This window comes from Gobio gobio (genome assembly GCF_949357685.1).
Source record: "Gobio gobio genome assembly, chromosome: 11".
Classification (NCBI taxonomy): Eukaryota; Metazoa; Chordata; class Actinopteri; order Cypriniformes; family Gobionidae; genus Gobio; species Gobio gobio.
The window spans coordinates 54,342,348-54,369,041 of record NC_137104.1 but is presented as its reverse complement, the minus strand read 5'-3'; the positions used below and the strand labels follow the sequence as shown (position 1 = coordinate 54,369,041).

General features: G+C 37.5%; 1 protein-coding gene across 3 annotated transcripts in view; it reads left to right on the top strand.

Annotated features, from left to right (window-relative positions):
- The window catches only part of tgfbr2a (transforming growth factor beta receptor 2a), a 30,745-nt gene extending 4,344 nt beyond the window's left edge, over positions 1-26,401 (top strand). Inside the window, exons 3-10 of one of the 3 annotated variants that reach the window (XR_013817558.1) lie at positions 2,931-3,148; positions 5,202-5,355; positions 13,688-13,875; positions 17,370-18,148; positions 21,701-21,842; positions 22,100-22,224; positions 24,916-25,270; positions 25,469-26,401. Coding sequence is in view for 1 of the 3 variants with exons in the window: in XM_079830129.1 (XP_079686255.1) it covers positions 2,931-3,148; positions 5,202-5,355; positions 13,688-13,875; positions 17,370-18,148; positions 21,701-21,842; positions 22,100-22,224; positions 24,916-25,089 (1,780 nt within the window). In the remaining 2 variants the exon portion in view is untranslated. Of the gene's footprint in view, positions 1-2,930; positions 3,149-5,201; positions 5,356-13,687; positions 13,876-17,369; positions 18,149-21,700; positions 21,843-22,099; positions 22,225-24,915 lie in introns of all 3 variants that reach the window. The other 2 variants (XR_013817559.1, XM_079830129.1) reach the window with 2 other exon arrangements.
- Positions 26,402-26,694: the final 293 nt, after the last annotated feature.

Genomic DNA, 26,694 nt, shown 5'->3' with positions numbered 1-26,694 from the left:
ATACATTCATCCATCCATACATCCATCCATCCATCCATCCATCCATCCATACATACACACATACATCCACACATACATCCACCCATACATCCATCCATACATTCATCCATACAACCAGCCATACATCCATCCATCCATCCATCCATACATCCACCCATACATCCATCCATCCATCCATCCATCCATACATCCACCCATACATCAATACATCCATCCATCCATACATACATCTTAAATCTCACCATTTCCATCTATCCATCCATCCATCCATTATCTGACCATTTCTATCCATCCATCCATTCATCATCCATACATCCGTCCATACATCATCCATCTAAAATCTCACCATTTCCATCCATTCGTCCATCCATCTATCCATCATCTATTCATCCATCCATCTATAATTTCACCATTTCCATCCATCCGTCCAGCCATCTATCCATCATCTATCTATCCATCCATCCATCCATCCATCCATCCATCCATCCATCTATAATTTCACAATTTCCGTCCATCCATCTATAATCTCACCATTTCCATCCATCCATCTATAATCACACCATTTTCATCCCTTCATCCATCCATCATCTATCCATCCATCCATTATCTGACCATTTTTGTCCATCCATCCATCTATAATCTCACCATTTCCATCCATTCATCCATCCATCCATTATCTGACCATTTTTGTCCATCCATCCATCTATAATCACACCATTTTCATCCCTTCATCCATCCATCATTCAATTCAAATTCAATTCAAATTTATTTGTATAGCGCTTTTCACAATACACATTGTTTCAAAGCAGCTTCACAGAAAGTGCATTTCATAAATGTACATTGAAAAATGTTAGAAAAGAGAATGTTAAAGAAAAAATGTTAGGATAAGTTAAAGGGTTAGTTCACCCAAAAATGAAAATTCTGTCATTAATTACTCACCCTCATGTCGTTGGACACCCGTAAGACCTCCGTTCATCTTCAGACACAAATGAAGATATTTAAGTTGAAAGCTGATGGCTGAGAAAGGCTTCACACAGGCCTCCATTGGCATTCAGTACATTGACACTTCCAAGATCCATAAAAGGCACTTAAAACGTCGTTACAAAGTCTATCTCACCACAGTGGCTCTACAATAATCATACAATGCGACGACAATAGTTTTTGTGCGCAAAAAAAAATAAAAATAACACCTTTATCCAACTTGTTCTCGACTTCCGTGTATGCCTCCACGACGCATGCGTGAGAATATGACGCAGATCCGGCGTTCGGACACATGACCCAGAAGAGATTTGTTTACGAGCAGAGGAAGACGCGCGTGTCTAAGCTGTTGAATTCTACATTGATCGTGCTTTAGGTCTCGGCGTAGTGCTCAAAATGGGGCTTAAGTGTGTATTTCATCGATTCCCGAACACCGGCGCTACGTCATATTCTCGCGCATGCGTCGTGGAGGCGCACACGGAAGACAAGAACAAGTTGGATAAAGGTGTTATTTTGATTTTTTTTTGCGCACAAAAACTATTGTCGTCGCATTGTATGATTATTGTAGAGCCACTGTGGTGAGATGGACTTTGTAACAACGTTTTAAGTGCCTTTCATGGATCTTGGAAGTGTCAATGTACTGAATGCCAATGGAGGCCTGTGTGAAGCCTTTCTCAGCCATCAGCTTTCAACTTAAATATCTTCATTTGTGTCTGAAGATGAACGGAGGTCTTACGGGTGTCCAACGACATGAGGGTGAGTAATTAATGACAGAATTTTAATTTTTGGGTGAACTAACCCTTTAATCAATCATGTATTATTTTAGGCCATAACAACGCTGGCGTTGAGTCGTCTCTTCACAGGCGTCGAGTCGTCTCATCACAGGTGTCGGGGCATCTGAAGTCTCCATCAGAGGCTGGATACAAACTGGAGCTGACGAACTAGTTACCTCGGGACTAGTGTCCCGAGATAACAACAGAAAAGCAGATGGGAAATAATTAGCATAGCTGCTGTTCAGAATATTAATGCTGTTGGTGCGATTTAACTGTAGTATAAAACTTAATTATAATGTGAATGCTTGGCTAAAGAGATGCGTCTTTAATCTAGTTTTAAACTGGGACAGCGTGTCTGAACCTCGAACAATATCCGGAAGACTATTCCAGAGTTTAGGAGCTAAATGTGAAAATGCCCTCCCTCCTTTAGTGGACTTAGATATCCTAGGAATGACCAGAAGCCTCGAGTTTAGTGATCTTAAAGAGCGCGATGGATTGTAGGGCGATAAAAGATCAGTTAAATACACTGGAGCTAACCCATTTAGGGTTATCTATCCATCCATCCATTATCTGACCATTTTTGTCCATCCATCCATCTATAATCTCACCATTTCCATCCATTCATCCATCCATCCATTATCTGACCATTTTTGTCCATCCATCCATCTATAATCTCACCATTTCCATCCATTCATCCATCCATCCATAATCTGACCATTTCCATCCATCCGTCCTTTATCTGACCATTTCTATCCATCCATCCTTCTATCATCTGACCATTTCCGTACATCCATCCATCTCTGTCCATCCATCTATAATCTCACCATATCCATCCATCCATCCATCCGTCCTTAATCTGACCATTTCTATCCATCCATCCATCGATCATCTGACCATTTCCATTCATCCATCTCCATCCATCCATCCAACCATTTCATCCATCGCATGGATGGATGAAGTGGTTGGTTGGATGGATGGATGGACGGAGATGGATGAATTTCATCCACCATTTCCATCCCTCCGTCTATCCATCCATCTGACATTTCCCGTCCATCATCCAACCATTTCCATCCCTCCGTCTATCAATCCATCTGACATATTGATGCGTTCAGAAAAGTTGCACAGTGCAGAGTAAGTGATGACTGCTGAGGATTGATGATCCTCATCTCTGTCCTCCAGGTGGAGGGATGCTGGCATCGTTACCGTGGAGACGAGGTGTCACGACCCGAGGCAGCCGCTGCACGGCGTGATGATGGAGGACTACAGCAGCTCAGACTGTGTGTTGACCATCAGACACGCGTCCGGCCTCAACCTCCGCCTGTGCGCCTGTACGGGACACGAGTGCAACGCACGCATGCTGCTGAGCCAGCCCCACCACGACTCGGAGATAGTCATACGTGAGTGCAGACATGATGTGTGTGTGTGTGTGTGTGTGTGTGTGTGTGTGTCGGAGTTAGTTATATGTGAGTGCAGACATGATGTGTGTGTGTGTGTGTGTGTGTGTGTGTGTGTGTGTGTCGGAGTTAGTTATATGTGAGTGCAGACATGATGTGTGTGTGTGTGTGTGTGTGTGTGTGTGTCGGAGTTAGTTATATGTGAGTGCAGACATGATGTGTGTGTGTGTGTGTGTGTGTGTGTGTCGGAGTTAGTTATATGTGAATGCAGACATGATGTGTGTGTGTGTGTGTGTGTGTGTGTCGGAGTTAGTTATATGTGAGTGCAGACATGATGTGTGTGTGTGTGTGTGTGTGTGTCGGAGTTAGTTATATGTGAGTGCAGACATGATGTGTGTGTGTGTGTGTGTGTGTGTGTGTGTGTGTCGGAGTTAGTTATATGTGAGTGCAGACATGATGTGTGTGTGTGTGTGTGTGTGTGTGTGTGTGTGTGTGTGTGTGTGTGTGTGTGTGTGTGTGTGTGTGTGTGTGTGTGTGTGTGTGTGTGTGTGTGTGTCGGAGTTAGTTATATGTGAGTGCAGACATGATGTGTGTGTGTGTGTGTGTGTGTGTGTCGGAGTTAGTTATATGTGAGTGCAGACATGATGTGTGTGTGTGTGTGTGTGTGTGTGTGTGTGTGTGTGTGTGTGTGTGTGTGTGTGTGTGTGTGTCGGAGTTAGTTATATGTGAGTGCAGACATGATGTGTGTGTGTGTGTGTGTGTGTGTGTGTGTCAGAGTTAGTTATACCAGGGGTTTTAAACCTTTATGATGCCAAGAAGGACCCCCAAATATGATGAACCTTATATGAGGGACCCCCTTCCTAAAATCCATCTATAATTTGTATGTATGAAAATACATTTAAACTGTTCGATAAAGTGTGACATTATAAATACAACAGATTGTTTCTAAACTTAAATTGGTTATACTTAATGTTGGGTTTATAGTGAGCAAGATAAAGGGGAATAAAGTGAGAAAAATTCACTAGAAAGATACAAAGCAAACATATACAATTCTGGAGGGAATGTGTACATTTAGAAATGAAACTAAATGTATGTTTGATGGAATTTTTGCTTTGTCTTTTGTATTCTCTGAAATGTTCCTCCATGAGTTATAAATGAGTTATACTGTATGTGCCTCTGGTTTCCTATGCACTGCAAATATGCTTTAAAGGGTTAGTTCACCCAAAAATGAAAATTCTGTCATTAATTACTCACCCTCATGTCGTTCGACACCCGTCAGACCTCCGTTCATCTTCAGACACAAATGAAGATATTTTAGTGTAAATCTGATGCTCTGAAAGGCCTCCATTGGCTCAATGTACGGTTCACTCTCAAGACCCTTAAAAGGTACTAAAGACGTCGTTACAAAGTCCATCTCACTACAGCGGTTCTACAATAACTTTATGAAGAGACGAGAATAGTTTTTGTGCGCAAAAAAACCCTAAATAACGACTTATATAGTGATGACAATTTCAAAACACGGCCTCATGAAGCTTCGAAGCGTTATGAATCAGTGAGTCGATTCAGCGGTTTGAATCGCCAAATTTCAGCAGTTTGGCGGCTTGACACGCGATCCGAATCATCATTTGACTCACTGATTCATAACGCTTTGAAGCTTCATGAGGCCGTGTTTTGAAATCGTCATCACTATATAAGTCGTTATTTAGGGTTTTTTGCGCACAAAAACTATTCTCGCCGATTCATAAAGTTATTGTAGAACCACTGTAGTGAGATGGACTTTGTAACGACGTCTTTAGTGTCTTTTAAGGGTCTTGAGAGTGAACCGTGCCATTGTGCCAATGGAGGCCTTTCAGAGCATCAGATTTACACTAAAATATCTTCATTTGTGTCTGAAGATGAACGGAGGTCTGACGGGTGTCGAACGACAAGTAATTAATGACAGAATTTTCATTTTTGGGTGAACTAACCCTTTAATATCATCAACACTGAATAGATGTGTATTTGTTTGCATGTAGGAATTCAATCTCTCTCTCTCTCTCTCTCTGTGTTTTTGCAGTGAGTGCATCAGAAAGGAAGCCGTTCAAACTCCCTCAGCTCTGCAAGTTCTGCGACATCGAGTCTACGACGTGTAACGCCACCGGCGTCTGCGAATCCTCCTGCAACATCACGGCCATCTGCGAGGATCCAGAGCAGGTGTGCGTCAGTGCCTGGTACGTCAACACTTCTGTCAGATGCTCCATTTCACATCATTACTGTCTAGACATCTGTACTGTAGACATCTCTCTGAATGACATCCCAATTCTGCGTCCCAATTCGCATACTATCCGTACTAAATAGTATTCGAAAAAAGAATTAGTATGTCTCAAATCGTAGTATGTTGAAAAGAGTATTCCAAAGATTCCCGGATGGTCGACTATTTCCGGTCAGAATCCGAAGTGCAGATCGACACACACTCTAACGGCTGATATTGCCCACAACCCATTGCGAGATGGACGAGGATTTGATTAGAACTACAAACGCGGATAAAAAGTGTTAACAAACTACAAATATGACGGTTACGCGAGTCTGACGGTTAAGTAGAGAGGGTTAGATAAAGGGGTTTGAGTGAGCAATTATCAGTATTTAACCTGACGAAAAGATATTTATTCAGTGTTATCCACATTATATTTCACTTGCAGCAGCATTTAGAACTTCTGTAATGATACGTTTGGCCATTAAGTTTTAAATGCATCATTATATTTAAACTGCAAACACATGAGAGGAGTCTCTACATTAAGACCCACAGATGGCAGATCAACGAGCGACTACACTTCTCTCCGATACGATAGGAAATTAAACTAAATGTGGAGGATTTGAACTGTGACGATGATTGACTGGGCAGTTTAAATGGTGATGGGATGCACGTAACTAAGCAACAGAGTCCGTTATAGAATACAAAGTAGTATGTCCCAAAGCTTGCATACTCTTCTGCTACACACTCAAAAGTATGTACTTTTTCTTCACAAAAGAGTACATACTTTTAGGTCGTAGTATAAGTAGGCGAATTGGGACGCAGCATGTATGTCGACTTCGACCGCGTTAATCAGGAAATGGCCTCACTGTGATACAGGAAATCCTGTCTGACTTCCAGATAATCCCGCAGGAAATAGTTCCAGTCAAACTCTGAGAGGGAAAACACACAGCCAGAGCAGGCACGTGCAGGGGGGGGGGCTTTGGGTGCTCGATCTCCTGCCCTTTTTCAAAATGAATCAAAAGTGCCCCTCTCAGACAAATATCAATGATAATATCGTGGTCAATAAAACTAAATAAATGTGATTATTATAACATGACAATGTATACAGTAGTAACGAACGGCTCTAATGTCGGACAATTTCTGTTGAGGCGTTGCCGTAACGCGTTGCTATGGGTTGCGTGCGTTTTGATTGACAGCTGATTTTCCTCTGTTCGGAAGCGGCTCTCGAGCCAAATATGGTCCTTTCAGAGAGTGTGTGGCCTTACGGGAAAAAAAGTAAACCAATATTTTTTTTTCATCCATAATCAGAGCTAATGTGTTGATTTAATTACAAATCTATATATTATATATTTTAAAGTATTACGCAATTCACCAATGCCCGTTTGTCATGTATATAAACCAACCAATCGTGATCTGGCAAAGCAAGTTCAAATTCCATTGGGCGATGTGAAGTGGAGCGGTAATTTTCTGTTCTTATTCATAAATCGGTTGAAAATTACATGGACAGACGAACTAACGTTTGTGGAACGATTTCCTGCGGTTTGTCTCATTTTATAAATTGCATCACTGACAAAATGGATTTTAACAAACAAATCCCTGCACAAAACCACAGCAGCAAAAGTCGCATTAATGGTAAGTGTTAAATTCACTTGTATTTATGTATATTGATACACCGTTTACTATTTCATGAAACTATCAAAGTTAAAAAAAAACAAGTGCCACCGGCACCTACAGGCCTATAATCTGAAGTGTAGGCTGGCGAAATGGTGACGTGAAAGGACTTTATTATATTACAATTTTTGAATATTATGCAGCATTATGAAAGTCTCTTATGTTCATCAAGCCTGCATTTATTTGTTAAAAAACAGCAATATTGTGAAATATTATTAAAATAATGGTTTTCTATTTTAAAATAATTTAAAATATAATTTATTCCTGTGATCACCGCTGGATTTTCAGCATCATTACTCCACTCTTCAGTGTCACATGATCATTCAGAAATCATTCAAATATGAGGATTTAATGTCAATGGTGGAAACTGTGATACTCTTTTCAAGATTCTTTGATTAATAAAAAGTTAAAAAGAACATAATGTAATAAAATTTCACAATATTAGGCTACTGTTTTTTTCTGTATTTTTGATTAAATAAATGCAGGCTTGATGAGCATAAGGATATATATATATATATACACTGAAGAGTGACACTGAAGAGTGGAGTAATGATGCTGGATATATATATATATATATCTATATATCCTTATGCTCATCAAGCCTGCATTTATTTAATCAAAAATACATATATATATATATTTACATATTGCCCATTTTTTACATTTGAGCCCCTGCCCCTGAAGAACTCTCTGCACGGCCCTGAGCCAGAGCGATTGTGATGTAACAGACCGTGATCGGTTGTCCATTCGGGACATTTCCTCACTACTAAATATTCCACGCTCAACTGTTAGTGGGATTATAACAAAGTGGAAGCGACTCAGCCACGAAGTGAAATCACAGAGCGGGGTCAGCGCATGCTGCATTATTTTCCTGTTTAATACTGTAAAGCTGCTTTGAAACAATCTGCATTGTTAAAAGCGCTATATAAATTAAGTTGACTTGACTGAGGGTCACAGAAGTCACCAAGAGCTCCAGACCTCCAAACTTCTGTGTCCTTCAGATGAGCTCAAGAACAGTGTGTAGAGCTTCTTGGAATGGGTTTCCATGGCCGAGCAGCTCATCCAAGCCTTACATCACCAAGTGCAATGCAAAGCGTGGGATGCAGTGGGGTAAAGTGCGCCGCCACTGGACTCTAGAGCAGTGAGACGTGTTCTCTGAGTGACCAATCACGCTTCTCTGTCTGACAATCACATGGACGAGTCTGGGTTTGGCGTTCGCCAGGAGAACAGGACTTGCCTGACTGCATTGTGCCAAGTGTAAAGTTTGGTGGAGGGGGGATTGTGGGGTGGGTTTTTTTTGTGTATTTTTGTCTTGTTTTCCGTCCAAATATCTAAAAAAATCTTACATTAAGATGCATTTACTAGACAAGCAAAAGTTTTTGTCTTGTTTTGGGGGAAAATAACTCAAAATTAAGGGAGTTTTTGCTTAAAATAAGCAAAATAATCTTGTTTTCTGTTTGAATTAACCCTCTAGGCGCCACGGTCGAGTTACTCGACAAGATGACATGATTCTGAAAGTGAAAGTATAGCACAAACGGTGAATCCTTTGCCCAATGTCAGTGGTGGAAACAATGTTTCCCGGGGTCGGAGTGTTCATCGCGAAGTTAGCAGGCGTGTTGTGGGGAACGAGGCGGGAGATTTTTACCGCGCTAGCCATGAAGCTTTGTCTTCTGACCGTGTGCCTCTCCGCAATTGCGGCGACAGTATTGTGGTGGAGACTTTGTCTAATGCCACTGGGTATGTTAGATGAGGTCGAAGTATTCATAGGACAGTTAGCGGGCAACGTGGAGGCAGAGTGGGGGTTTGAACTAAACAGGTCTTGTCTACTTGTGTTTGTGTGTCATATGAATAATATACATGTGCCCCATACATGGAATCAGAGGGCCTACTGTATGTAGTAAATGGAAAATCTCTACAGCAAAAGGCCAACCGCTACATGCATTCGGTTTGTTTCTACCATTTATTAGTAATGATTTACACAGTTTGTTTACTATTTACTATTTACCTGAGCATTCAGTATTGTGCAATATTGCATACAGAAGGTGAGGGACATTTTGGGGGCAAAGAAGTGCTGCATTTTATAATTTAAACGTGACTTTTCATGAAAATTCTATAATCCACGATGGCCACCACCATATGACGTCATAATATGCAAATTAGATGGGAAAATGTAATCCCTACATGAACTTTGGGTCATCCTTAATATTTCTCTAATTTACAGAAAGTCTCTATGTTTTATCACTTTTAAGATATAGCCTTTTGAAATTAAGATGTCAAAATCGAACGTTTTAGGAAAAAACCTCTGGCGCCTAAAGGGTTAAAAGAAAGGTCTTGTTTTGGGGGAAAATAACTCAAAATTAAGGGAGTTTTTGCTTAAAATAAGTAAAATAATCTTGTTTTCTGTTTGAATTAAGATTATTTTGCTTACCCCTTTGTCAGATTATTTGTCCCAAAACAAGACAAAAACTTTTGCTCGTCTAGTAAATGCTTCTTAATGTAAGATTTTTTAGATATTAGGACTGAAAACAAGACAAAAATACTAAGTAAGAAAAGCATTTTTTGCAGTGCAGTGCACAAAGCGTCGCTCCATAAAGACATGATGAGCGAGTTTGGTGTGGAGGAACTTGAGTCCTGACCTCAACCTGATAGAACAGCTTTGGGATGAATTAGAGCGGCGACTGAGAGCCAGGCCTTCTCGTCCAACATCACAAATGCGCTTCTAGAAGAATCCCCATAAACACACTCCTAAACCTTGAGTTAGAGCTGCAACTCCATATGAAACCCTACAGATTAAGAATGGGAAGTTCATGTGCATATGAAGGCAGGCGTCACAACACTTTTGCCAATATAGTGTTGACAACAAGTAACCAGTGTTAATTTCGTTGACAAATCATTTTCATCGTAATTTTCGTCAACAACCTTTCTTCACTAACGAAAACGAGATGATAACTAAATAAAAACTAGTGTTGGATGACAAAAACAATGAGGAAAATCAACTGTCATTTTCGTCAACAAATAAAAACGAGACAAAATGTTAGTGAGGGTGGATTAGAGAAGAGATGCGGTCAGAACTGATGTCCTGTGTCACAGATGAGCACATTTGATCTGAACTGATCTAACCTACAGGCTCACACACCCCCAATCCAGCTCCAGAGCGGCTCAATCAGTCAATAACACACATTTATGACCGGCTATTGTTTATGAACTAATGCTGATGAATAATGACAATGTTTACTTTACGATGTTTATATAGTAATATGTTTTAGACGGTTGTAACAATGCATATTTGATCTCCTGAACTTGAATGAGCTCCTGCAACTGCAATAGTAAAGCACATTTCAAAATAAGAGTCCCGGTGTATTTCCAGCTTGTTTGCAATTAAAAGTCACGCATTATATATTCGTTTTTGGTTACACAATAAACTGTATTTAATTTATTTCCCATTTAATTCATAGTCAGGAGGAAAGACCAGTATTTGACACATATTCAATAAAGTATCAAAGTATCAGGGTTATAATAGTTCACTAAAACCATTTAAAAAAATCTTCATTACTTGAAATGAAATAAATGTTAACTAAAATAAAATAAAAAACACTTATTTGAAGCTTTAGCTTAACCTGATATGGCCTACTAACTAAAACAGAAATACAAAGTTATAAAAACTATATAGATGTTTTTAAAAAACAAACAAAAAAGTGAATTGAGCTCTATTTTGTGTCTTTATTAATAATTCTTATTAAGTGATAGTCAGTTATGTAATGCTTAAATGCTTAATGTATTACAATTTAACTAAACTCATTAGATTTTAGGAGACTCTACTGTAGATTTAGTCGACTAAAAGCTTATGATATTTAGTCGACTAAAAGCTTATGATATTTAGTCGACTAAAAGCTTATGATATTTAGTCGACTAAAAGCTCATGATATTTAGTCGACTAAAAGCTCATGATATTTAGTCGACTAAAAGCTTATGATATTTAGTCGACTAAAAGCTTATGATATTTAGTCGACTAAAAGCTTATGATATTTAGTCGACTAAAAGCTTATGATATTTAGTCGACTAAAAGCTCATGATATTTAGTCGACTAAAAGCTTATGATATTTAGTCGACTAAAAGCTTATGATATTTAGTCGACTAAAAGCTTATGATATTTAGTCGACTAAAAGCTTATGATATTTAGTCGACTAAAAGCTTATGATATTTAGTCGACTAAAAGCTTATGATATTTAGTCGACTAAAAGCTTATGATATTTAGTCGACTAAAAGCTTATGATATTTAGTCGACTAAAAGCTTATGATATTTAGTCGACTAAAAGCTTATGATATTTAGTCGACTAAAAGCTCATGATATTTAGTCGACTAAAAGCTTATGATATTTAGTCGACTAAAAGCTTATGATATTTAGTCGACTAAAAGCTCATGATATTTAGTCGACTAAAAGCTTATGATATTTAGTCGACTAAAAGCTTATGATATTTAGTCGACTAAAAGCTTATGATATTTAGTCGACTAAAAGCTCATGATATTTAGTCGACTAAAAGCTTATGATATTTAGTCGACTAAAAGCTCATGATATTTAGTCGACTAAAAGCTTATGATATTTAGTCGACTAAAAGCTTATGATATTTAGTCGACTAAAAGCTCATGATATTTAGTCGACTAAAAGCTCATGATATTTAGTCGACTAAAAGCTTATGATATTTAGTCGACTAAAAGCTTATGATATTTAGTCTAAAAGCTTATGATATTTAGTCGACTAAAAGCTTATGATATTTAGTCGACTAAAAGCTTATGATATTTAGTCTAAAAGCTTATGATATTTAGTCGACTAAAAGCTTATGATATTTAGTCGACTAAAAGCTTATGATATTTAGTCGACTAAAAGCTTATGATATTTAGTCGACTAAAAGCTTATGATATTTAGTCGACTAAAAGCTTATGATATTTAGTCGACTAAAAGCTTATGATATTTAGTCGACTAAAAGCTTATGATATTTAGTCTTAAAAGCTTATGATATTTAGTCGACTAAAAGCTTATGATATTTAGTCGACTAAAAGCTTATGATATTTAGTCGACTAAAAGCTTATGATATTTAGTCTTAAAAGCTTATGATATTTAGTCGACTAAAAGCTTATGATATTTAGTCGACTAAAAGCTTATGATATTTAGTCGACTAAAAGCTTATGATATTTAGTCGACTAAAAGCTTATGATATTTAGTCTTAAAAGCTTATGATATTTAGTCGACTAAAAGCTCATGATATTTAGTCGACTAAAAGCTTATGATATTTAGTCGACTAAAAGCTTATGATATTTAGTCTAAAAGCTTATGATATTTAGTCGACTAAAAGCTTATGATATTTAGTCGACTAAAAGCTTATGATATTTAGTCGACTAAAAGCTTATGATATTTAGTCTAAAAGCTTATGATATTTAGTCGACTAAAAGCTTATGATATTTAGTCGACTAAAAGCTTATGATATTTAGTCGACTAAAAGCTTATGATATTTAGTCGACTAAAAGCTTATGATATTTAGTCGACTAAAAGCTTATGATATTTAGTCGACTAAAAGCTTATGATATTTAGTCGACTAAAAGCTTATGATATTTAGTCGACTAAAAGCTTATGATATTTAGTCGACTAAAAGCTTATGATATTTAGTCGACTAAAAGCTTATGATATTTAGTCGACTAAAAGCTTATGATATTTAGTCGACTAAAAGCTTATGATATTTAGTCGACTAAAAGCTTATGATATTTAGTCGACTAAAAGCTTATGATATTTAGTCGACTAAAAGCTTATGATATTTAGTCTAAAAGCTTATGATATGTAGTCGACTAAAAGCTCATGATATTTAGTCGACTAAAAGCTCATGATATTTAGTCGACTAAAAGCTTATGATATTTAGTCGACTAAAAGCTCATGATATTTAGTCGACTAAAAGCTTATGATATTTAGTCAACTAAAAGCTTATGATATTTAGTCGACTAAAAGCTTATGATATTTAGTCGACTAAAAGCTTATGATATTTAGTTTACTAAAAGCTTATGATATTTAGTCAACTAAAAGCTTATGATATTTAGTCGACTAAAAGCTTATGATATTTAGTCAACTAAAAGCTTATGATATTTAGTCGACTAAAAGCTTATGATATTTAGTCGACTAAAAGCTCATGATATTTAGTCGACTAAAAGCTCATGATATTTAGTCGACTAAAAGCTCATGATATTTAGTCGACTAAAAGCTTATGATATTCAGTCGACTAAAAGCTTATGATATTTAGTCGACTAAAAGCTTATGATATTTAGTCGACTAAAAGCTTATGATATTTAGTTTACTAAAAGCTTATGATATTTAGTCGACTAAAAGCTTATGATATTTAGTCGACTAAAAGCTTATGATATTTAGTCGACTAAAAGCTTATGTTATTTAGTCGACTAAAACTAGACTAAAACAAAAAACAATTCAGGTGACTAAAATATGACTAAAACTAAATCAAAATTTGCTGTCAAAATTAACACTGCAAGTAACGCATCATTTTTTAAAAATGATTATTTATTTACCAATGACCAGTTGAAATGTTGAACAGTTTTGATGCTTCATATTTTAGGGCAAACTGACGTCTGTTGTGTTTCAGGAGGAGAAGTGAAGGGAACACAATCGAGACGGTTTGCCACAATCCAGCGCTGCCGTTTCACGGGCAGTATCTGACGGACTTCAGCAGCCAGCGGTGTGAGATGAAGCAGGTCAAGGGCATGGAGGACGACTTCTACATCTGCTCCTGTAATGCAGAAGAGTGTAACGACCGCCTCATCTTCACTGACGGTGAGTCTCCAGCAAACACTCAGACCTCCAGCACTTTCAGACCATGGGCTTCTCATCTGTCAGAGAACAAGTCAAGACACATTCCTGTCCATCTTAAGACTCATTCTGGAAGTGTGTGTCAGGCTTGTGTAATGACTGCTGTGTGTGTGTGTGTGTGTGTGTGTGTGTGTGTGTGTGGAGCTGCTGAAGGTTCAGACGTGTGGTTTCCTGTCTGTGTTTAAAGTTCATCTCAGTGTTTTTAGAGCCGCATGTTATTTCTGTGTGTCTGCGCACGTGTGTGTGTGTGTGTGTGTTGTGCTGCATGTCACTGTGTGTTTACTCTAAAATGGGGGTTTTTGCAGAAGGAAAGCACCACTCACGATTTTTTCTTTTTCAGAAATGGCTAGGATCTAGATTTAGATTAGTTAGACAGGAAGCGCATCATGTGAGTGTGTGTTGCAGAAGAGATCTGTGATCGTCCGTCCACATGTAAACATCGCAAAAAATGATGTTCCTCCTCAGAGTTTGTGTGTTGTTTTCCAGCACAAACGTTTAAACATTCAGAAATCAAGACACATGATGATGCAAAATGACAGATATTAAGTCTGTTTTATGATAAACTGATCAAAAGGGTTGAGTTTGAGCTAAACAAGAACAAATATCTGCCAACTAAATACACAGAGTTTATTTTTCTGACCATTTTTTTATTATCTTTTACTTTTACTTATTTGAGCTACTTGCCAAGTTAACATTTCAAATTTTAAAAGTATTAAAATAAACTACAACTTAATTAAACAAAAACTATACTGGCATATTTAAAAATAATAAAAATGTAAAAAACAAAAAGACTAAAACCTTAAATTTAAAATGAAAACAGAAGAGATCAAAATAAAATCAAATTAAAAAATATTAACAAAAACTATAATAGTATCTCATTGATACTAAAATAACAAAATCATTCAATCTTTCAGATACAATAATATTTTGAGTTTCTATTTATTAAACCAATTTCCTTCATTGTATTAACTCAATTGTTTTATTTCAAAGAACTAAAAATTTGAAGGCAACCAGGTTACTTACTTTTTTAAGTTAAACCAACAATATTTTTTTACAGTGTATGCAGTGCTGTGAATTATTATTGCTCTTCATTGTCTATTTAGGGTATTTTAGTCATTTAAATATCATGGGTTATCTTAATATGGGATTAATTACATTTTATTATAACATTACACCACCCAAATATGTATTTATTTCCATCTAATCGTCGTCATTGCAGGCGGGTTTAGCCTATAGTCACCAAAAAGTGATTAGTGTATCTGCTTAACCCTCTGGTGCTCTTCGGTCCATTTTCTGTTTTGAAATGGTAAAAATCGCAGCTTCATCGGAATGATATGAAATGTGGTGACTTTTCTTGCATTAGGTATGTAAACAGTCAAAAAATTGGGGTCATGATTCGAGCATGCTAATTGGTCGTAAAAAAAAGTAACGTTCATTGTCTTCAGTCATAAATGACCGACCTTGGGGAATGAATGGGAAATCGGCAAACACACAAAAATTCACTGAATATTAGTGTACAATCTACAAACATAAATATACACAGCAGTGAAGGGGTGACACTCTAATCTAAAACATCAAGAGTGTGATATTGACACATCCACTCACACACACACGCACACTTATACACACACACACACACACCTATGAAAAACTGAACCTATGAACCACATTTGGAATTTTTTAAAAAGCACAGCTTCATCAGAATGATATGAAAGTTGGTGACTTTTCTAGCATTAGGTTTGTAAACACACCAAAACATTGAGGGCATGATTCGAGCATGCTAATTGGTCGAAAAAAAAAATACTCCCACTTGTGCTCTTCGGTCAAAAATGGCCACCATAGAAAATCAATGGGAAATCTGCAAAAACACAAATTCAAAGAAAAAAATATATATTTCTAACAAACAAAAAAATATCTAAAACTTTATTATAAATAGTCTTTGAGATTTTTAAATATATATATTCAAATCCAACCAAAAAAAATCATTACATGTGTTCAAAACGGAACTAGTGAATTCTCAAGCCTCCATAGAGACCTCTAGTGGTTACACACATGGTTGCATGATTTCTTTAATAATTCCAAAAGAGGGGCTAATCTGCCTTCAAAAAAATTTATTTTGAAGGCCTAGTCTCTATTTTATACGGAGCCCCGCACATGACATGCAAGAAAAAAAAAGTAAAGCGTGCGCACGATTTACTAATTCGTTCCCTCAATTTATAAATAATGCGCATGATTCAGCAAATCGAGGGAACGAATTAGTAAAACGTGCGCACGCTTTATAAATCGAGGGGACATATTTTGTTTTTAGCCGTATCAATACAGTAATAATCTGCATGGGTCAATTTTACCCGCTGGTGGTTTTAGTGTTAAAGGGTTCGTTCACCCAAAAATGAAAATTCTGTCATTAATTCCTCACCCTCATGTCGTTCGACACCCGTCAGACCTCCGTTCATCTTCAGACACAAATAAAGATATTTTAGTGTAAAGCTGATGCTGAGAAAGGCTTCAGATAGGCCTCCATTGGCATTCAGTACATTTACACTCACAAGACCCATAAAAGGCACTTAAAACGTCGTTACAAAGTCCATCTCACCACAGTGGCTCTACAATAATTTTTTTGTGCGCAAAAAGAAATCAAAATAACACCTTTTATCCAGCTTGTTCTTGTCTTCCGTGTGTGTCTCCACGACGCATGCGCGAGAATATGACGTAGCGCCGGCGTTCGGGAATCCATGAAATGCACACTTAAGCCCCATTTGAGAACTACGCCGAGACCTAAAGCACGATCAATGTAGAATTCAACAGCTTAGACACGCGCGTCTTCCTCTGCTTGTACACAAATCTCTTCTGGGTCATGTGTCCGAACGCCGGATCTGCGTCATATTCTCGCGCATGCGTCGTGGAGGCACACACGGAAGAAGAGAACAAGTTGAATAAAGGTGTTATTTTGATTTTTTTTTGCGCACAAAAACTATTGTCGTCGCATCGTAAAATTATTGTAGAGTCACTGTGGTGAGATGGACTTTGTAACGACGTTTTAAGTGCCTTTTATGGGTCTTGTGAGTGTAAATGTACTGAATGCCAATGGAGGCCTATCTGAAGCCTTTCTCAGCATCAGCTTTACACTAAAATATCTTCATTTGTGTTCCGAATATGAACGGAGGTCTGACGGGTGTCGAACAACATGAGGGTGAGTAAATAATGACAGAATTTTCATTTTTGGGTGAACTAACCCTTTAAAGTAGGAGTAGTAGAAAGTTAAAAATGGAGTAATGTGAGATGGGTTAAACCATGGAACTGATACACAGAAGGTTGCTGGTTCGATCCCAGCGGTGTTTCCTTGAGCAAGGCAATTTACTCCATGTTGCTCCAGGGGGATTGTCCCTGTAATAAGGCCACTGTAAGTCGCTTTGGTTTGCCAAAATGCATAAATGTAGTAAATCTCCTGTTGTCTTCAGATGCAGGTCCAGATCCTCCAGGAGAAGATCAGAAGAAGCTCCTGCCCCTGCTGCTGATCTGTCTGGTTCCTTCCCTGGTCCTGGCCGTCCTGCTCGTCTCGCTCTTCTACATCTACTGTGTGTGCTGGCAGCAGAAACTCAACGCGCCGAAGACCAAAGGCATGGACAGCGAGACCTGCGCCATCATCATGAGCGACGACGAGCGGTCGGACAGCAGCTCCGCCAAGGCCAACAGTCTGAACCACAACACTGAGCTGCTGCCCATCCAGCTGGACTCCGGGGTCGGGAAAGGCCGCTTCGCCGAGGTCTTCCGGGCCAAACTCAAGCACGCCAGCGAATCCTTCCAGACCGTGGCGGTGAAGATATTCCCGTACGACGAATACGCCTCGTGGAAAACCGAGTGGGAGATTTTCTCGGACGCCGAGCTCCGGCATGAGAACGTCCTGCAGTTTCTGACCGCTGAGGACCGGAAGGCGGCGCGGCAATACTGGCTGATAACGGCCTATCACGAGCGAGGAAACCTGCAGGAGTTTCTGTCGCAGCACGTGATTGGCTGGGACGAGCTGTGCCGATTGGGCGGGTCGCTGGCGAGGGGCGTGGCTCATCTGCACTCCGACCAGACGGCGTGCGGACGGGCCAAAGTGGCCATCGTGCACCGCGACCTGAAGAGCACAAACGTCCTGGTGAAATCCGACCTCACCTGCTGCCTGTGCGACTTCGGCCTCAGCCTGAGACTCGACAGCTCCACGTCTCCGGAAGAGCTGGCCAACAGCGGACAGGTGAGAGGTTCATACGCTGAGGTGTTCGACACAACATTACCAACAACAGCCGGCACTTTAAAGGATTAGTTCACTTTTAAATAAACTTTTGCTGATAGTTTACTCACCCCCATGTCATCCAAGATGTCCATGTCTTTCTTTCTGCAGTCGGAAAGAAATGAAGGTTTTGGATGAAAACAGTCCAGGGTTTTTCTCCATATAATGGACTTCAATGGGCTCCAAACGGTTCAAATGACAGTTTCAGTGCAGCTTCAAAGGGCTTTAAACAACACCAGATGATGAATAAGGGTCTTATCTAGACAAACCATCAGCTTCTGTGAGAAACCCAGCAGTATTTATGCTATTATTTTACCTCTTTTCAGACGAGCGGGATCGTCTCTGAGCTCCGCCATAACTTCCGGCAAGTGAGGTCAAATTAGATGTATCGATAGTAGATGCCTCATTCTACTGATCCGTGCAGTCGCTAATGAGGCATCTACGTATACATCTATGACCACGATCTAATTTGACCTCACTTGCCGGAAGTTATGGCGGAGCTCAGAGATGATCACGCTCGTCTGATAAGAGGTAAAATAACAGCATAAATACTGCTGGGTTTCTCGCAGAAACTGATGGTTGGGCTAGATAAGACCCTTATTCATCATCTGGTGTCGTTTAAAGCTGCACTGAAACTGTCATTTGGACCTTGAACCGTTTGGAGCCCATTGAAGTCCATTATATGGAGAAAACCCTGGAATATTTTCATCAAAAAACTTAATTTCTTTTCCACTGCAGAAAGAAAGACACGGACATCTTGGAAGACATGGGGGTGAGTAAACTATCAGCAAAAGTTTATTTCAAAGTGAACTAATCATTTAAGTATATATCAACTCAAACAACAGTCCTTGGGAGGCAAGAGCTCTCCTTAAAGGGATAGTTCACCCAAAAATGAAAATTAGCCCATGATTTACTCACCCTCAAGTCATCCGAGGTGTGTATGACATTTTTCTTTCAGACGAATAAAATCTGAGTTATATTACAGAAGTCCAGGCTAATCCAAGCATTAGAATTGGATTCATAGTTGCTCTTTTTTTGAAGTCCATAACAAGTGTATCTGTCCGTCATATAACTGCTCCACGCGGCTCTGGGGTGTTAATAAAGGCCTTCTGAAGCGAATTGACGGGTTTGTGTAAAAAAAAATCCATATTTAAAACTTTATATAGTAAACTTTCAGCCGACCGCCTTCCCTGTTCAATTTATGGAAAAAGTGTTGAAAGTTCGCCTGCCGATTGAAAGACTAACGCTCTGGTCCGCTCGTCATGTCATACACACCTCGGATGACTTGAGGGGGAGTAAATCATGGGCTAATTTTCATTTTTGGGTGAATTATCCCTTTAAATATCAGATCGGAGAGAAAAATCCAGGAGAATACAGTCAACAAAAGGGAACAGGAACATCTCAAACCCTTGAGAATGACAACCCTTAGGCAAACATCAGGACTGAACCAGAGCAATCCGGACTACCGGCACATCCGGGAACTGTCAATTTCAAAATAAACTAGACTTCCCATAGACTTCAATACAAAATGGCAGCGCGAGAGAATAGCTGGGAGAATGAAGGGACATGTTTTTAACCCTCTGGGGTACTTCGGGTCAAAAATGACCCGAAGCGTTTTATAATTTTTTTTAAAAAATCGTAGCTTCATCGGAATGGTCCGAAACTTGGTGACTTTATTTCTACTTGGTATATGAACAACCAAAAAAACAGGACAGGATTTGAAAAGTCTAAGTGGTCGTAAAAAAATAGTCACACTCAGGACCTTCGGGTCAAAAATGACCCCCATAGGAAATTAATGGGAAATTGGCAAAAATATGAAAATACAGAGTTTTTTTGTGCACACAATCTACAAATCAGCCAGGATGCAGAAAAAAGGACTCAACAGTGAAGATCTCGAAAACATCAAGAGTGCAAAACAGACAAAAAAACTCACACACACACACAAACACATTAGCTTTTGGAATGGCACGCCAATCTATATATATATATATATTTTTTTTATTTATTTTTTTTTTTATTTATTATATTCAATGGGAAAAAATGGGTCATAATTACTGCATAAATATTCATTATAAATCATAAAATTATCTCAAAACACCAAAAAAGAAAAGAAAAAATATTATTGAACAAAAATATATTTCATTGATTTTACTCAAATTTTACTCATTTTTGACCCGAAGGTCCTGAGTGTGACCCATAAATGAAGTATCCCAGAGGGTTAAATTGTCCAAATGTATCTGTGGATGTGTCTTTCACGCTCTACGGCCGGCCGGCTGGACATATGATCACTTGACATGTTCAATCTGGGGGATTTCTTCAGTTATTCACGCCTGCCGGCTGTGTGCGGACGTTGTTTTGTGCCGCCATTTTGTATTGAAGTCTATGGGAAGTCTAGTTTATTTTCCCTAAAAAGGGGCCGGTGACGAAATTGACAGGTAAGTTCCCGGATGTGCTGTGAGTCCGTATAGGCACTGAGGTCTTTAATAGAGTTATTAAGAGTAATTCTACACAGAGTTACAGCCCTTTAACAGACGAGGAGTAATCTGGGGCTGAAATCTGACGCCATCTAGTGGGGAAATCAAGGACTTTCAGGCAAAACATTATTATTAAAATTGTTATTTATATATAATATAATATGAATTAAAACTATATTATACTTTAAGTATATACTATAAAAATATATATTTTAAATTTCAACTGATATATATATATATATATATATATATCAAATCAAATATAAATTAAAGCTATATATATATGTGTGTTATATAAAATTCTATTAGATTAATATATAATTTTTATAGATAAATTTGTTTTTAGTTAGTTCTGTTTTCAGAATTTGTACATATTTTAAATGTATCATTTTAATAATTTAAAATGGTGAAAAATGTAAAATTATATATTACTGTAAAATTATATAATTATATATATCAAATATTAATTAACACTATATATATGATTATTATAACTATTGTAAATTATATCTATATATATATAGATTTTCACAGTAATAAAGTACACTTTTTTAATATTTTAAATTTGTACTTATTTTAAATACATGATTTAAACATTTTCTAATTGTTAAATAGGTAAAAATATTATAATTTTTTTGTATTTATATATAATATAATATGATTTAAAATAATATATACTTTAAGTATATACTTAAAAAAATATATTGCATTTTTATACATTTTAAATTTCAAATTATATATATATATATATATATATAAGTATATATTAAAAAGTACTTAAAGTGTATATTATATATATATATACAAATATATTATATATTTGGAATAATATATATGTTTATACATTCCTCAAGCTGGTGTGTGTGTTCCTCAAGCTGGTGTGTGTGTTCCTCAAGCTGGTGTGTGTGTGTTCCTCAAGCTGGTGTGTGTGTTCCTCAAGCTGGTGTGTGTGTTCCTCAAGCTGGTGTGTGTGTTCCTCAAGCTGGTGTGTGTGTTCCTCAAGCTGGTGTGTGTGTTCCTCAAGCTTGTGTGTGTTTCCCAGGTGGGAACGGCTCGATATATGGCTCCGGAAGTGCTGGAGTCCCGGATGGACCTGGAGAACATCGAGTCCTTCAAGCAGGCGGATGTGTACTCCATGGCTCTGGTTCTGTGGGAGATCACGTCCAGATGCAGCGCCACCGGAGGTAATAATGCGAAACTAAAAGTGTATGTGTGTGTGTGTGTCTGTGTGTGTGTCAAAACCACACACTTCTTGTTTGTCATGTTTTTGTTGTTTAATCTCGTTTATGTCAGATTTGGAAACTGGATTATTTGTGTAGCTTGTGATTGGCTGGTTAAAATCCTAGTGAAGACATCCCATAATGCCTTTCTCTAGTCCCGTCCCCTTTGTTTTGAAGTGTAATACTGATGTTTAGAGCTTTGTCTGTGTGTCTGTCTGCAGATGTGCGGGAATATGAGCCTCCGTTCGGGAAGCTGAAGGAGCATCCGTGTGTGGAGAGCATGAAGGATGATGTCATCAGGGATCGGCTGAGACCAGAGATACCGACCAGCTGGAGCAACCACACGGTAACTGGACAAGTCGGAATTGCGAGTTATAAAGTCGGAATTGCGAGTTATAAAGTCATTTGCGAGATATTAAGTCGGAATTGCGAGTTATAAAGTCCAAATTGCGAGATATAAAGTGGGAATTGCAAGATATAAAGTGGGAATTGCAAGATATAAAGTTGGAATTGCGAGATATAAAGTCGGAATTGCGAGTTATAAAGTCCAAATTGCGAGATATAAAGTGGGAATTGCAAGATATAAAGTGGGAATTGCAAGATATAAAGTTGGAATTGCGAGATATAAAGTCGGAATTGCGAGTTATAAAGTCCAAATTGCGAGATATAAAGTGGGAATTGCAAGATATAAAGTGGGAATTGCAAGATATAAAGTGGGAATTGCAAGATATAAAGTTGGAATTGCGAGATATTAAGTCGGAATTGCGAGTTATAAAGTCCAAATTGCGAGATATAAAGTGGGAATTGCAAGATATAAAGTGGGAATTGCAAGATATAAAGTTGGAATTGCAAGATATAAAGTGGGAATTGCAAGATATAAAGTTGGAATTGCGAGATATAAAGTCGGAATTGCGAGTTATAAAGTGGGAATTACAAGTTATAGTTGGAATTGCGAGATATAAAGTCTGAATTGTGAGTTATAGTTGGAATTGCAAGATATAAAGTCAGAATTGCGAGATATAGAGTAGGAATTGCGAGATATAAAGTCGGAATTGCGAGTTATAAAGTCAGAATTGCGAGATATAAAGTCGGAATTGCGAGTTATAAAGTCAGAATTACGAGTTATAAAGTCGGAATTGCGAGTTATAAAGTCAGAATTGTGAGATATAAAGTCAGAATTGCGAGTTATAAAGTCAGAATTGCGAGTTATAAAGTCGGAATTGCGAGATATAGAGTAGGAATTGCGAGTTATAAAGTCGGAATTGCGAGATATAAAGTCGGAATTGCGAGTTATAAAGTCAGAATTGCGAGTTATAAAGTCAGAATTGCGAGATATAAAGTGGGAATTGCAAGTTATAGTTGGAATTGCGAGATATAAAGTCTGAATTGTGAGTTATAGTTGGAATTGTGAGTTATAAAGTCGGAATTGTGAGTTATAGTTGGAATTGCGAGATATAAAGTCTGAATTGTGAGTTATAGTTGGAATTGCAAGATATAAAGTCAGAATTGCGAGATATAGAGTAGGAATTGCGAGATATAAAGTCGGAATTGCGAGATATAAAGTCGGAATTGCGAGTAATAAAGTCAGAATTACGAGTTATAAAGTCGGAATTGCGAGTTATAAAGTCAGAATTCCGAGATATAAAGTCAGAATTGCGAGTTATAAAGTCAGAATTGCGAGTTATAAAGTCGGAATTGCGAGATATAGAGTAGGAATTGCGAGTTATAAAGTCGGAATTGCGAGATATAAAGTCGGAATTGCGAGTTATAAAGTCAGAATTGCGAGTTATAAAGTCAGAATTGCGAGATATAAAGTGGGAATTGCAAGATATAAAGTGGGAATTGCAAGATATAAAGTTGGAATTGCAAGATATAAAGTGGGAATTGCAAGATATAAAGTTGGAATTGCGAGATATAAAGTCGGAATTGCGAGTTATAAAGTGGGAATTGCAAGTTATAGTTGGAATTGCGAGATATAAAGTCTGAATTGTGAGTTATAGTTGGAATTGCAAGATATAAAGTCGGAATTGCGAGATATAGAGTAGGAATTGCGAGTTATAAAGTCGGAATTGCGAGATATAAAGTCGGAATTGCGAGTTATAAAGTCAGAATTGCGAGTTATAAAGTCAGAATTGCGAGATATAAAGTGGGAATTGCAAGTTATAGTTGGAATTGTGAGTTATAAAGTCGGAATTGTGAGTTATAGTTGGAATTGCGAGATATAAAGTCTGAATTGTGAGTTATAGTTGGAATTGCAAGATATAAAGTCAGAATTGCGAGATATAGAGTAGGAATTGCGAGATATAAAGTCGGAATTGCGAGATATAAAGTCGGAATTGCGAGTAATAAAGTCAGAATTACGAGTTATAAAGTCGGAATTGCGAGTTATAAAGTCAGAATTCCGAGATATAAAGTCAGAATTGCGAGTTATAAAGTCAGAATTGCGAGTTATAAAGTCGGAATTGCGAGATATAGAGTCAGAATTGCGAGATATAGAGTAGGAATTGCGAGTTATAAAGTCGGAATTGCGAGATATAAAGTCGGAATTGCGAGTTATAAAGTCAGAATTGCGAGTTATAAAGTCAGAATTGCGAGATATAAAGTGGGAATTGCAAGTTATAGTTGGAATTGCGAGATATAAAGTCGGAATTGCGAGTTATAAAGTCCAAATTGCGAGATATAAAGTGGGAATTGCAAGATATAAAGTGGGAATTGCAAGATATAAAGTTGGAATTGCGAGTTATAAAGTGGGAATTGCAAGTTATAGTTGGAATTGCGAGATATAAAGTCTGAATTATGAGTTATAGTTGGAATTGCAAGATATAAAGTCAGAATTGCGAGATATAGAGTAGGAATTGCGAGTTATAAAGTCAGAATTGCGAGTTATAAAGTCGGAATTGCGAGATATAAAGTAGGAATTGCGAGTTATAAAGTCAGAATTGCGAGATATAAAGTCAGAATTGCGAGTTATAAAGTCAGAATTGCGAGATATAAAGTCAGAATTGCGAGATATAAAGTGGGAACTGGTGTGTTTCAGGGCGTTCATCTGCTGAGCTCCACCATTGAGGAGTGCTGGGATCACGACCCCGAGGCCCGACTGACGGCCCAGTGTGTGGTGGAGCGCATCAGTGACATCAGCAGCGCCGGGATCCCGCCCCTCAGCCCCGACATCATCAAGAGCACCGGGGATTCTGGGAATGACGAGAAGTAGAGCCCAACCACAGCCACCAAATAACGGCCATTTCAGACACACGTGTGACACGTGCACTTTACAGGAAGAGCTGAACAGGACAAATACATGAACATTGACACGCGTCAGGACCGGACAGACGATTTTATTCAGCAAAACTGCAAAATATCACGTTCTTCCTCGTTTTCCAGTTCTTAAATCAGCATACATTTACTGGAGATGCTAAATGACTGAAGATATTAAGTCTCAAAATGAATCAAGAACAAATATCTGCGGAAAAATCTACTTAATTCAAAGGGAAAACGAGAATCTTTGGCTGATTTTTGTTCTTGTTTTAAGCATAAACTCACTTCATTTTAAAATACAAGTATTACTGTCTTAAGTCTTTTTGCTTCTCCAGTAAATATATCTTGATTTAAGAGTTTTTAGATATTTTTACAGGAAAACAAGCAGTTTATGAACTAATATTCAGTATGAAGAGCACGTGTATGGTGTCAGTTGCTCGTTATGTATCATTATCATTAAGCTATCATAATTTCAGGGAAAATCTGCTTCGCTGACGTGAACCAGTCAAACAGAGGAAGTGTGGTCATATCTGGACGTGAACAATATTCAGACGCAAAGGATTCTGGGACACGTGAACTCTGCAAGAAAGTGCAAGAGACCTTCTGTGAACTTACAGTATTATAAAGCCAGTTATTATGATCATAATCCAGCTGATTTAAAGTGTTTATCAAAGTAAATATAAGTGTGAGCCAAAGATGAAAGAGATGAAATATGAATTCTGCTGTATGCAGACTCTCAGGTGAATGTTTATTAATGTGAAATACAGTCTGAAGACTTTCACACACGTGCCTTACGGAGCAAAGACTGATGCACATCTCATTTAGATGAATGTTGGTTATCAGTAATATTTGTTCATTAGGATATAATTCTTCAGCTTATGAAATATCATCAACATCCAGTTTATAAAAGCAACATTTATAAAAGCACTTTTTGTAATGCACATATAATCATTGTGTAAATGTGTCTCATTGTGTAAAGTTTTTTGTGTGAATGTTATTGTTTGTGTTTATGAAGCACATACACACTGAAGATGAATACAAATTAATAATACAATTAAATAATACAAATTGATTTATTTACTTTGTTAATTCATGTTTCTGTTTATCAGTGCAAATTATAATTTTTATATATATATATATATATTCAGCAACACTTTACAATAAGGTCTAACTAATATGAACAATGAGCAATACATTTGTTTCAGTATTTATAATAGCCTATTTGTTGGAAATTAACATTAAGATTAATAAATGATAGTATTCTGTTAATTCATCGTGTTAACTAATGAAACCTTACTGTACGTTTTTCATTCAGCTGTCATTATAGAGACATCCGATGGACAAAATTAAATCAGTATGCAAAAATATAGAAGTAAAATGCACTGCGATAACGGTTTCATATCTATTTTTATCTCGTACAGTTATTTACAGTGACGCCCACATTCTACAAAAAAGTTTTAGTTTGTTGTAAATATATCAGATTACTCAGAAGATGATCTTTTTGTGTTTATTACTGGTCTTCTGTAATTAAAGTTATTATATGCACACAAAAAAAGATTTG